The 14,414-nt window shown below is 39.5% G+C and overlaps 1 protein-coding gene across 1 annotated transcript in view; it reads left to right on the top strand.

Moving 5' to 3' along the window:
* Positions 1-2,219: 2,219 nt before the first annotated feature.
* LOC133071196 (zinc finger protein 782-like) overlaps positions 2,220-14,414 on the top strand; it is a 73,719-nt gene continuing 61,524 nt past the window's right edge. Inside the window, exons 1-3 of the mRNA XM_061163654.1 lie at positions 2,220-2,259; positions 3,716-3,813; positions 4,480-4,530. Coding sequence (XP_061019637.1) covers positions 3,787-3,813; positions 4,480-4,530 — 78 coding nt within the window. The 5' untranslated portion in view covers positions 2,220-2,259; positions 3,716-3,786. The remainder of the gene's footprint in view (positions 2,260-3,715; positions 3,814-4,479; positions 4,531-14,414) is intronic.

Here is a 14,414-nt window from a genome sequence, read left to right on the forward strand (position 1 = left end):
CCAGGGGCAGGGTGTTCCAGGCACGGGTGGGGGTGAGAATTTCCTAGGAAAGCTGCTGAAGCTTTATGTCTTTGCTTACGTAGGTTGCACTAACTTCTTGATGACTGTATTCCTCTTTTCACCTTATGAATAGGACCAAACTTTAAAAATCATTGTTATAGAAAAAATGATGTTTGATGTGAATTAATATTGACCTTATTAATATTAACCAGATTGCGTATATTTAGTTAGTATATTAACTTTAAGTATATAAATATTTACTAGTAATTTATATTAATATTAACTAAGACCTAGTTAATATTAATATATATATTAATATATTAGTTCTTATTTAGTTAATATAGTAACATACTGCACATGTTAACAAGCACAATATATGTAATTTAGTTAAAAGATGTCCCTATAATATTATTCTCACATGTACCTAATTTGGTTAAAAACAAACCAGGATGTTTACTTAAGGTGGCAGCAGAGTCATCTCTGAGAAATACGTGTTTTTTGTTTTTTTCACACTGTTGTGGGAGCTTAGTTACCTGAGCAGGGAGCCAACCCAAGGAAGCTCAGAGTCTTAACCATGGGACTGCCAGTGCTTTTCTTGATAATCATTTTCTTATTTTGGATTGTCTGCATTTTCATATATTAATCATTTTTTAAATTCCTCTTTTCCCTTTCCTGAGATAAATTCTGTTTGTCTCAAATACTTTCTTTTATAGCATTGCTGTGCTCAATGTTCAAACGTCTTATTTGCCTTATTCCCAAAATGAGTCTTGACTTCTTTTGGCAACCTTGAGTTTTAATAGAAGCACTGATGGAAGAAGAACACCTATTCTTTTCTTTGTATTTAAAAAAATGTGAGAAACATAGTGATGGAATAAATGTTAGGTATTAAAGCAGGACTCCAAGCAACAGTTAGAACCAGACATTGGACAACAGACTGGTTCCAAATTGGGAAAGGAGTATGTCAAGGCTGTACATTGTCACCCTGCTTATTAAACTTATATGTAGAGTACATCATGTGAAATGTCAGGCTGGATGAATCACAAGCTGGAATCAAGATTGCTGGAAGAAAATATCAATAAACTCAGATATGTAGATGGCACCACCCTTATTGGCAGAAAGTGAAGAGGAACGAAAGAGCCTCTTGATGTAAGTGAAAAAGGAGAGTGAAAAAGCTGGCTTAAAAGTCAACACTCAAAAAACAAAGATCTTGGCATCTGGTCCCATCACTCCATGACAAATGGATGGGGAAACAATGGAAACAGTGAGAGACTTTATATTCTTGGGCTCTAAAATCACTGCAGATGGTAACTGTAGCCATGATATTAAAAGATGCTTGCTCCTTGGAAGAAAAGCTATGACCAACCTAGAGAGCATATTAAAAAGCAGAGACATTACTTTACTGACAAAAGTCAGTATTTTCAAAGCTATGGTTTTTCCAGTAGTCATGTATGGATGTGAGTTGGACTATAAAAAAGCTGAGCACCAAAGAACTGATGATTTTGAACTGAGGTTTTGAAGAAGACTCTTGAGAGTCCCTTGGACTGCAAGGAGATAAAACCAGTCAATCATAAAGGAAATCAGTCCTGAGTATTCAATTGGAAGGAATGATGTTGAAGCTGAAACTCCAATACTTGGGCCACCTGATGCAGAGAACTGACTCATTTGAAAAGACCCTGATGCTGGGAAAGATTGAAGGCAGGAGGAGAAAGGGAAGACAGAGGATGAGATGGTTGGATGTATCACTGACTCAAGGGACATGAGTTTGAGCAAGCTCCTGGAGTTGGTGATGGGCAGGGAAGCCTGGAGTGCTGCAGTCCATGGGGGTCGCAAAGAGTCAGGACACAAATGAGCGACTGAACTGAACACATATTCAAGTTTCCCAAACTGTCTCCAAATGATTTATGAAAAAACTGCTATTTCAATCGGGAGCCAATAGAGGACCACCCGTCGCATTTGGCAGTTAAGTTAAAATTTAACCTGTTCTCTTCAAGATCCTTGAGATTCTGGACAGGTTACTTTAAAGACACTGCTCTAGTGCTTTCTGAAATGCATAAAAGCCTCCAGAGAGACCACAATTGTGGTCGCGGAGGTCTATGGGAAATGTAGTCTTGAATCCGTCTGTTTCACCGCGCGGCACTCTGGGAAGAGCATTCTGGGCTTCTTCCGCGCGTGTGCAGCCGTAGCCCCGCCTCCTCACTTGTCTTCTCTGAACTCTAGGGGAGCGGTGTCGTAACGTGGGTTCTGCTCGGAAAGTGAAGGGTGCGCACCTGGGGTGAGAGTGCGAGGGGGCGGGGGTTCAGCTGGGAGGGGGTGCCTTTGTGCCTAGGGATGAGAGCGGAAAATCTTTGAAACGCACTCCCACCAACGCTGGTGTACATGCCGGAGCGGGCCCTCAGCCTGGGAAAGGCCAGTAAGGGGTGACCCGGGCCCTCGGGATCCCAGGGTGCAGGTCGGGTTGGTCCGGTTAAGAGCACGTGTTCAGTCTAGGCCTGGTTGTGTGGGACCTTGGACTTGACCCCGCCTGCAGCCTGACAGGGGAAAAAACCCATGTCGGCGACAGGAGAGAAAGTGAATTTATACCGCTGATGGCCATGGGTCTGCAATGAGAACCCTAGCTCTGGAGCCAGAAGGGCCTGGGTAAATCCCAGGTCTGTCACCTGTAAGCAGGGTTACAGAAGGAACCTGGATAAGAGTCCAGTTTCTCGTATGAAAATGACTAATGATGACTGTTTCATGGTGTTGCTTTGAAACTTAGACCTAAGTCATCCCTTGCAAAGTATTTAGACAAGTGCCAGATAATGAGCACTGAGTAAGTTACAGTGCTATTATAGTTGGAAGACACTTTATTCTTTTTCATTGGACGGCTTTATGTAACCTAACAACCAGTTTAACAAAAATGGGAGGCTCAGGATGATGGAACGATGTGCTCAGGTCATAAGTTAGTGGTACGGGAAATCAGATTCAAGGGCAGGTGTGCTTTACTTACAGCCTCGGGCTTTGTCTAAATATCACACCAGCCTAAAACCGCTATTGTAGCCTTCACAGCCCTTAGCAAAGTGGCCTGCCCCCAGTTTCCAGAATATAAGGAACGTGAATGTAGATGGAATCCTACCATGTGTCAGATGTGTTCTGGGAATTCTAGTGTCTTTTCATGTCACTTGGGGCAGACAGAGTTCCCTGGCCCCTTCTGCATTGTCAGGATGTCTCTCTTTTACATGTAATATAATAATGAATTCCAAGAATTAGGCGTTTGCTCCTAAAATGAATTTGTTTCTTAGATCAACATCCCACTTACCTTGAAATAAAGCGATCCTTGTGAGGCTGGAAGCAGGGAGTCTCTATAAAAGGGAGTCTTACCTGGAAGAGAGCATGCATAAGACTGTAGACCTCACTCCAGAATCTCACCGCAGAGACAGACCGGGCCTAGAAAGGAGTAGATCCTAAATTTGCAAGATCAGAAGCTGTTCTTAATCCCCCTGCTCAGAATGAGCCAGTCTTCGTGATGATGCCACCTCCAGAAGCCACCAGACTCTTGACAGTGGGGAGTTTGGGCCATTGCTGAGAAGAGCAAAGTGAGCTGAGGTGGTCCAGGGGCAGGCTACTCAGGAAGAGACATTTTGTTGGAGAGCTTGTGAGGGCAAGGGCTGGGGGTAATAACCAGCAGAGGGAGGATATGCTGTCTCTGCTCCCCTTAAACGGCCCCCACTTATTACAGGTGCTGTGCTGCTGTCATACGTGTCCATCACATGTGACACTTGTGACATCCTGATCTCACAGCATCCCAGAATGATGATATGTGAAGGGCTTTCCAAGGTCAGCTATTTTAACTGTCTTGAAAACTTTAAAGACGAACCTGAAAGGTTCAGTAATTTGTCCAGGGAAACTCAGTTTGTGACAGAATTAGGAGGAGAAGAGTGCACTTGATGCCGTCATAGGTTCGTCACCAAAAGCATCTTATCAAAAAGGCCTTTTAACAAATACATCACAGCTAAAACAACTAAAATTTCTTGCCTTATAGCATCCTATCTAGGCTTTTTGTGGATTCTTTATACCAGTGGGTAAATAATATTATTAATAGTAAGAAAAATAGATAAATGATATATACTGAGTATTTTTCTGCTAAGTTAGTTTTCATGAAAGAATAATGTCTTATTCTTTGGTGTATTTAATTCAACTAATCTGTTGTTTTTATTTATTTGTGTTATAAGGACAAATGCAGTATTTTTAAACAGTTGAGAAAAGTTTACATTCACTTAGTAAAAAACCGCAGATGTAATCCTCACGGTCATCTCAGAGTCACACAAAGAGAGGTGATGCCACCTGGACATGATCCCTCTCGTGCCTTTTCAAGGCCCAGAGGAAGATGAGGAAAATAAGGAAGATGATCCCCAATTGGGGTGCTGAGATTTGGGGGGGTGAATCTGGGAGCTACATGACAGGTTAAATCTCATGACATCCATCTTCTTTCTGTCCTCTCAGCTGAACCACAATTCTCTACTCTCCCGAAAGCAGAAAATGAACATAATTCAGGTGAGCTCTTTATTCTTTCCCCATTCTGCATTGTACTGGATTTATACGTCTAAGAAGCATCCATGTATTAATGGAAAAGGAAAAATAGAAATAGATCAAGTCAATCTTGAGGGATAATATATACACTGTCTTACTATTCACTGTGATGTTTGCTGTCAGCCTTTGGTAGGTAACCTTTGTCAGGGTAAGTAGGTTACTTCCAGGAACCAGTTTGTTAAGATTTTACATTAGTCATGAATGCGTATTAAATTATGTGGATTAAAGAACCTGCCTGAAATGCAGGAGACCCAGGTTTGATCCCTGGGTTGAGAAGATCCCCTGGAGAAGGGAATGGCTACCCACTCCAGTATTGTTCCCTGGAGAATTCCACGGACAGAGTATCCTGGCAGGCTATAGTCCATGGGATTGCAAAGAGTTGGACATGACTGAATAACTAACACACACATACACACACACACACATTTTGTTTATCTATTGGAGCAAAACTATAGCTTATTTCTTTTATAAATACTGTAAACAGTATAATAGATTTTCTAGTGTACTAAATGCAGAAGGCAATGGCAACCCACTCCAGTACTCTTGCCTGGACAACCCCATGGATGGAGGAGCCTGGTGGGCTGCAGTCCATGGGGTCACTAAGAGTCGGACATGACTGATCGACTTCACTTTCACTTTTCCCATTCATGCATTGGAGAAGGAAATGGCAACCCACTCCAGTGTTCTTGCCTGGAGAATCCCAGGGATGGAGGAGCCTGGTGGGCTGCAGTCCATGGGGTCACTAAGAGTCGGACATGACTGATCGACTTCACTTTCACTTTTCACTTTCACACATTGGAGAAGGAAATGGCAACCCACTCCAGTGTTCTTGCCTGGAGAATCCCAGGGATGGGGGAGCCTGGTGGGCTGCCGTCTATGGGGTCGCACAGAGTCGGACACGACGGAAGTGACTTAGCAGCAACAGCAGCAGCAGCATACTAAAATCCCTGTGTAGACCTTAATTGCTAATAAGTTTGGTAAGTTACTTCTTACGTGTTTTCCTAGGACTTTTTGCTAGTACTGTATTTAGGATTTTTATTTTTGTATTACACATACCCTTTTGTTTCTGTGTCCAATTATGGTATCATGGCATGGTCATAGTCTCGTGAAAGGAAATGGGACATTTTCCTGTCCCTTTAATAATATTTTAGATGAGAAAACTGTGTTACGTGTAGGTTTTGTGAAGCTCACCTATGAATTATGGCCTTATGAAGACTTTTTGCATGAAGATTTTTAGTATTTATTGGTCATAAGTCTATGCTGGATTTGTATTTTTTTCTTTCATCATTACATTTTCATAGAAAATTGTTCATTTTTATTTAAATGTATTTTTATGAGCTTGTTTACAGTATTCTCTTAGGATTTCAAAGTATTTGTTTCTTATATCAGTAATTTCCTTTTTGATCAGCTTTAAAATTTTATTTCAGTATAATTGTTGCCATTCAGGAAAGGACAAAGTATGTTCTATTAGGCCTAATCTAAAGCTAAGAATTTCTGTGTCTGAGGGTCTTAGTATTCTGTGCTAGAAGTGGAATCTAAATATTGTGAGTAGAAGAGCATACACTTGCCTTGTTTGTGATTTTTACCTTTGGGTATGTACCTGTCAGCACCATTCGTTGACAAGAATATGCTTTCTCCATTGAATTGCATTAGCACTTCTGAGGGAAATCAACTAGCATCCTATGTATGGATCTGTTTCTGGATTCTGTTTACTTCTTTTTTTATTTTCTAAATATTTTTATTGAAGTATAGTTGATTTACAGTGTTAATTTCTGTTGCATAACAAATTGAATAAGTTGAATGTATATATGTGTGTGTATATATATATTCAGTACATTCTTTTTTATATTCTGTTCCATTATAGTTTATCACAGGATATAGAATATAGTTCCCTGTGCTACATAGTAAGACCTTGTTGTTTATCCATCATATACATAGTAGTTTGCATCTGCTACTCCCAAACTCCCAGTCCTTCCCTCCCCTGCCTCTGCTCCCACTTGGCAACCACAAGTCTACTTTTTATATCTTTGTGGACTCTGTTCATTTCTGATGATCTTAAATCCTTTTGCTAATACCACATTTTCTTGATGAGTGTCTCTTTACAGTAACTCTTGAAATCAAATAACATGTGTCTTCTAACTTTTTTAAAGAGTGTTTTGGAGATTCAAAGTTCTTTGCTTCTCTGTAGAAAGTTTTGAAAATCAGCTTGTTGATCTCAGGAAAACCTGCTGAGATTTTGATTTTGACTGCACTGACTCTATAGAATCTGTAATATAGCTCAATTTGAGGAGAATTGGCATCTTGTTCAAAATGAGTCTTCCAATCCATGAGCACATTATCTCTCTCACTGGGGGTTTCAGAGGGTTTTCGTTTTTTTTTTTTTAAGTTTTTGTTGTTGATGTGGACCACTTTTTTCAAGTCTTTATTAAATTTCTTACAGTATTGCTTCTGTTTTGTGTTTTGGGTTTTTGGCCATGAGGCATGTGGGGTCTTTGCTCCCTGATCAGAGATGGAACCCATACCCCCTGCACTGAAAGGTGAAATCTTAACCACTGAGTCTCCTGGGAAGTCCCAAGGTTTTCTTTTTATTCTTTTGAGTCAAAATCATAGTTCTGACTTACAGTTTTTACAGTTTAAAAGAAGTCTGTGTTTTGAAGATAAGACTCTAGTGGTGTAGTAGTGAAAGCAGGAACAATATAGGAAGCTATTTCTGTAAAATCCTAGCAAGGGATGATGATCATAAGAGAGTTATTTACAAGAAGTAGTCAGATTCTGGAGGTACCTTAGGTAAGAGCCAACAGTTTAAGAGTGTGTGTTTCTTCTCCACAACTTTACAAATACAGTATGTCATCAAACTTTTTGCATTTTTACAAATGTGATTAAAAAATGATAACTAAAATTTAGTTTTACAAGCTTTCCTCTTCTCATCAGTGAAGTGGAACATCTTTTTTGTTTGTAATTAATATATATTTCTTTTTTTATTAAACTTTTTTCTTATCCATTTTCCCATTGATGTGCTAATTTTTAATTACTATATCTAGCATGTCTTTATAGCCATTTCTTGGCAGTATAAATTGCACGATTTTCCTAGTTTTTTGTATTTTTTCTCTGCCCATGCTTTTTATTTTTATTTTTGTTTTTAACTGTGGTGAATTGTTTTGGCATTTGAAAAATATTTATTGAAATATAGTTGATTTACAATGTTGTGTTAGTTTCAGGTATATAGCAAAATGATTCAGTTATACAAATACACACACACATATTTGTACACAAACACACACACATACATGTATATATATACAGTGTATATATTCTTTTTGAGATTCTTTCCCATTAAAGGTTAATACAAGATAATGAGTATAGTTTCCTGTGCTATACAGTCGGTCCTTGTTGGTTCTCTATATATAGTGATGTCCATATGTTAATCCCAAACTCCTATTTTATCCCTCTACACTTTTTCTGTTTGGTAGCCATAAGTTGTTTTCTATGTCTTTAAGTTTATTTCTCTTTTGCAGATAAGTTTTGGTATCTTTTTAGATTTTACATATAAATGATATCCTGTATTTATCCTTTTCTCTTTAGGACTTACTTCACTTAATATGATAATCTCTGGATTCATCCATGTTTTTGCAAATGGCATAATTTCCTTTTTTGTGGCTGAACTGTATTCCATTGTATGTATGTATGTATGTCTTCTTTTGTGTATATGTATATCTTCTTTATCCATTTTATTGTGGAAGAACATTTAGGTTGTTTCCATGTCTTAGCTATTATAAATCGGTTCAGTTCAGTCGCTCAGTCATGTCTGACACTTTGTGATCCCATGAACCACAGTACACCAGGCCTCCCTGTCCATCACCAACTCCTGGAGCCTACCTAAACTCATATCCGTTGAGTCAATGATGCCATCCAACCATCTCATCCTCTGTCGTCCCCTTCTCCTCCTGCCCGCAATCTTTCCCAGCATCAGGGTCTTATCAATTGAGTCTGCCCTTCGCATCAGGTGTCCAAAGTATTGGAGTTTCAGCTTCAGCATCAGTCCTTCCAATGAACACCCAGGGCTGATCTCCTTTAGGATGGACTGGTTGGATCTCCTCGCAAACCAAGGGACTCTCAAGAGTCTTCTCCAACACCACAGTTCAAAAGCATCAGTTCCTCTGCACTCAACTTTCTTTATAGTCTAACTCTCATATCCATACATGACTACTAGAAAAACCATAGCCTTGACTAGATGGACCTCTGTTGACAAATAATGTCTCTGCTTTTTAATATGCTGTCTAGTTGGTCATAACTTTCCTTCCAAGGGGTAAGCGTCTTTTAATTTCATGGCTGCAGTCACCATCTGCAGTGATTTTGGAGCTGAAAAAAATAAAGTCAGCTACTGTTTCCACTGTTTCCCCATCTATTTGCCATGAATGACAGGACGGGATGCCATGATCTTAGTTTTCGGAATGTTGACTTTTAAGCCAACTTTTTCACTCTCCTTTTTCACTTTCATCAAGAGGCTCTTTAGTTCTTCTTCACTTTCTGCCATAAGGGTGGTGTCATCTGCATATCTGAGGTTATTGATATTTCTCCCGGCAATCTTATTCCAGCTTTTGCTTCCTCCAGCCCAGTGTTTCTCATGATGTACTCGGCACATAAGTTAAATAATCAGGGTGACAATATACAGCCTTGACGTACTCCTTTTCCTATTTGGAACCAGTCTGTTGTTCCATGTCCAGTTCTAACTGTTGCTTCCTGACCTGCATACAGGTTTCTCAAGAGGCAGGTCAGGTGGTCTGGTATTCCCATCTCTTTCAGAATTTTCCACACTTTGTTGTGATCCACACAGTCAAAAGGCTTTGGCATAGTCAATAAAGCAGAAATAGATGTTTTTCTGGATCTCTCTTGCTTTTTCAATGATCCAGCGGATGTTGGCAATTTGATCCCTGGTTCCTCTGCCTTTTCTAAAACCAGCTTGAACATTTGGAAGTTCATGATTCACATATTACTGAAGCCTGGCTTGGAGAATTTTGAACATTACTTTACTAGTGTGTGAGATGAGTGCAATTGTGTGGTAGTTTGAGCATTCTTTGACATTGCCTTTCTTTGGGATTGGAATGAAAACTGACCTTTTCCAGTCCTGTGGCCACTGCTGAGTTTTCCAAATTTGGTGATATGTTGAGTGCAGCATTTTCACAACATCATCTTTTAGGATTTGAAAGAGCTCAACTGGAATTCTGTCACCTCCACTAGCTTTGTTTGTAGTGATGCTTCCTAGGCCCACTTGACTTCACATTCCAGGATGTCTGGCTCTAGGTGAGTGATTACACCATCCTGATTATCTGGGTCATGAAGATCTTTTTTGTACAGTTCTTCTGTGTGTTCTTGCCACCTCTTCTTAATATCTTCTGCTTCTGTTAGGTCCATACCATTCCTGTCCTTTATTGAGCCCATCTTTGCATGAAATGTTCCCTTGGTATCTCTAATTTTTGTGAAGAGATGTCTAGTCTTTCCCATTCTATTGTTTTCCTCTATTTCTTTGCATTGATCACTGGGGAAGGCTTTCTTATCTCTCCTTGCTATTCTTTGGCATTCTGCATTCAAATGGGTATATCTTTCCTTTTCTCCTTTGCTTTTCTCTTCTCTTCTTTTCACAACTATTTGTAAGGCCTCCTCAGACAGCCATTTTGCTTTTTTTGCATTTCTTTTTCTTGGGGATGGTCTTGATTCCTGTCTCCTCTACAATGTCATGAACCTCCGTCCATAGTTCATCAGGCACTCTGTCTATCAGATCTAGTCCCTTAAATCTATTTCTCACTTCCACTGTATAATCATAAGGGATTTGATTTAGGTCATACCTGAATGGTCTAGTGGTTTTCTCCACTTTCTTCAATTTAAGTCTAAATTTTGCAATAAGGAGTTCAGGATCTGAGCTATAGTCAGCTCCCAGTCTTGTTTTTGCTGACTGTATAGAGCTTCTCCATCTTTGGCTGCAAAGAATTAATCAATCTGATTTTGGTGTTGGCCATCTGGTGATGTCCATGTGTAGAGTCATCTCTTGTGTAGTTGGAAGAGGGTGTTTGCAGTGTGTTCTTTTGGCAAAACTCTATTAAACTTTGCCCTGCTTCATTCTGTATTCCAAGGCCAAATTCGCCTGTTACTCCAGGTGTTTCTTGACTTCCTACTTTTGCATTCCAGTCCCCTATAATGAAAAGGACATCTCTTTTGGGTGTTAGTTCTAAAATGTCTTGTAGGTCTTCATAAAACTGTTCAACTTCATCTTCTTCAGCATTACTGGTTGGGGCATAAACTCAGATTACTGTGATATTTAATGGTTATTATAAATAGTGCTGTGGTAAGTATTGGGGTGCATGTATTTTCAAAGTATGGTTTTCTCCAGATATATACTTAGGAGTGGGATTGCTGAATCATATGGTAACTCTATTCTTAGTTATTTTAAGGACCTTCCATAATGTTCTCCATAGTGACTGCACCAATTTACATTCCCACTAACTGTGTAGGAGGGTTTTCTTTTCTCCACACACTCTCCAGCATTTGTTACTGGTAAATATTTTGATGATGGCCATTCTGACTGGTGTGAGGTGATACCTCATTGTACTTGTGATTTGCATTTATCTAATAATTAGTGGTACTGAGCATCTTTTCATATGCCTGTTAGCCATCTTTATGTCTTCTTTGGAGAAATATCCATTTAAGTCTTCTGCCCATTTTTTGATTGGGTTACATGATTTCTTTTGTTATTGAGTTATATGAGCTGTTTGTATATTTTAGAGAGTAATCCTTTGTTGGTAGCATCATTTGCAGATATTTTCTCCCCGTCTGTAGGTTGTCTTCCATTTTGTTTATGGTTTCCTTTGCTGTGCAGAAGCTGTTCCATTCAGTTTAGGTCCCATTTGTTTAGTTTTGTTTTTATTTAAATTATTGCAGGAGATAGATCCAGAAAAATGTTGCTGCGACTTATGTCAAAGAGTGTTCTGCCTGTATTTTCCTCTAGGATTTTTATATTATCCAGCCTTACATTAGGACTTTAATCCATTTATTTTTCTATATAGCATTAGTTCATTATTTTACATGTAGCTGTTCAGTTTTCCCAGTACCACTGGTTGAAGAAGAGACTCTCTTTTCCCCATTGTATAATCTTGCCTCCTTTGTGGTAGATTAATTGACCATAAGTGATTGGCTTTACTTCTGGGTTTTCTATTCTGTTTCATTAATCTGTATGTCTGTTTTTGTGTCAATAACATATTGGATTTTTTCCTGTTTATTTTTTTAACATATTTTTAAATCAGAGGATAACTGCTTTAATAATCGCATCATCGATCACAGCCTTATCATGGAGAAGGGACTTGCATACCTCAGTGAAGCTATGTGTGGCCACCCAAGACGGATGGGTCATATTAACGAATTCTGACAAAATGTGTTCTACTGGGGAAGGAAATGGCAACACACACCAGTATTCTTGCCTGGAGAAGCCATGGAAAGTACGAAAGGGCAAAAAGAAAAATGAGCCTCCCAGGTCAGAAGGTGTCCTACTGGGGTATGCTACTGGGGAAGAGCAAGAGATAACTCTATACATGGGCATCACCAGATGATCAGTACCAGTTTCAGATTGATTATGTCCTTTGCAGCAAAAGATGGAGAAGCTCTATGAAGTCAGTTAAAATAAGACCTGGAGCTGACTGTGGCTCAGATCTTCAGCTTATTTCAAAGTTCAGGCTCAAACTGAAGGAATTAGAGAAAAACCACTAGGCCATTCAGGTATGACCTAAATCAAATCCCTTTTGATGGAGGTGATGAATAGATTCAGGGGATTAGATTTGGTAGACAGACTACTTGAAGAACTGTGGACAGAGGTTGATAAAATTGTACGGTGTTACAGTGACCAAAACTATCCCAAAGAAAAAGAAATATAAGAAGACAAAGTGGTATTTGAGGAGGCTTTACAAATAGCCGAGGAAAGAGAAGCAAAAGGCAAGGGAAAAAGGGAAAGATATACCCAGTTGAATTTAGAGTTCCAGAGAATAGCAAGGAGAGATAAGAAGGTCTTCTTAAGTGAACAATGCAAAGAAATAGAGGAAAACTATAAAATGGGGAGGACTAGAGGTCTCTAAAGAAAATTGGAGATATCAAAGGAACATTTCATGCAAGAATGGGCATGATAAAGGACAGATACGGTAAGGACCTAACAGAAGTAGAAGAGATTAAGAAGGAAGATTATTCAGAACCACACAATAAAGGTCTTTTTCAGTCATGATTTTCTCAGGATATGTGCCCAGTAGTGGGATTGCTAGATATATGGTAATTTTATTCCTAGTTTTTTTAGGGAATCTCCATACTGTTCTCCATCGTGGCTGTAGCAGTTTGCATTCCCACCAGCAGTGCAAGAGGGTTACTTTTTCTCCACACCCTCTCCTGCATTTATTGTTTGGGGATTTTTCAATGATGGCCATTCTGACTCGTGTGAAGTGATACTCATTTTAGTTTTGATTTTCATTTCTCTAGTAATGAGCCATCTTGAGCATCTTTTCATGGTGTTGTTGGCCATCTGTATGTCTTCTTTGGAGAAATGTCTGTTTAGGTCTTCTGCCCATCCCAGTGTTCATTACAGCACTATTTACAATAGCTAGGACACTGAAGCAGCCTAGATGTCCATTGACAAATGAATGCGTAAAGAAATTGTGATACATGTATACAGTGGGATATTACTCAGCCATAAAAAGGAACACATTTAAGTCAGTTTTTGTGAGGTGGATGGACCTGGAGCCTGTTACACAGAGTGAAATAAGTGAGAAAGTAAAAAATATACCTTAACACATATATATGAAATCTAGAAAACTGGTACTAATGAACCTATTTGTGAGGCAGGAATTGAAATGTAGACTTAGAGAACAGATTTTGGACACAGTGAGGGAAGGGGAGGAAGGGACAAATCAGAGAGAATAGCTTTGAAACATATACATCACCATATGTAAAATAGAAAGCTAATGGGGAGTTGCTGTAGAACACTGGAAATTCAATGCGATAGTCTGTGATAACCTAGAGAGGTTGGATGTGGTGGGGATGTGGAGGGGAGGTTCAAGAGGGCGAGGACATTTGTATACATATAGCTGCTTTCATGTTGTTGTATGGCAGAAGCCAACACAATATTGTAAAGCAGTTATTCTCCAAGCTAGGCTTCAGCAATACGTGAACCGGGAAAATACGTACGTACAGGCTGGATTTAGCATCACATCTTGCTGAAGCCTAGCTTGAAGGATTTTGAACCTGACCTTGTTACCATGTGAAATGAGTGCAGCTGTATGTTAGTTTGAGCGTTCTTTGGCACTGCTTTTCTTTGGGATTGGAGTGACAACACCTTTTCCAGTCCTGTGGCCACTGCTGAGATTTCCAAATTTGCTGATATACTAGGTGTGGTACTTTAACAGCATCATTTTTTGGGATTTGAAATAGCTCAGCTGGAATTCTGTCACCTCCACTAGCTTTGTTCGTAGTAATGCTTCCAAAGGCCCACTTGACTTCATAGTCCAGGATGTCCAGCTCTAGGTTAGTGACCCCACCATTGTGGTTATGCAAGCCATTAAGAACTCCAGGATGGATGAATCCCAAGCTGAAATCAACATTGCTAGGAGAAATATCAACAACCTTAGATATGCAGATGATACCACTCAAATGGCAGAATGTGAAGAGGAACTAAAGAGACTCATGATGAGGGTGAAAGTGGAGGGTGAAAAAGCTGGCTTGAAACTCAGCATTCAAAAAACTAAGATCATAGCATCCAGTCCCATCACTTCATGGCAAATGGAAGGGGAAACAGTGGAAGCAGTGACAGATTTTCTTTTCTT

This window comes from Dama dama, chromosome 16 (assembly GCF_033118175.1).
Source record: "Dama dama isolate Ldn47 chromosome 16, ASM3311817v1, whole genome shotgun sequence".
Taxonomy (NCBI): domain Eukaryota; kingdom Metazoa; phylum Chordata; class Mammalia; order Artiodactyla; family Cervidae; genus Dama; species Dama dama.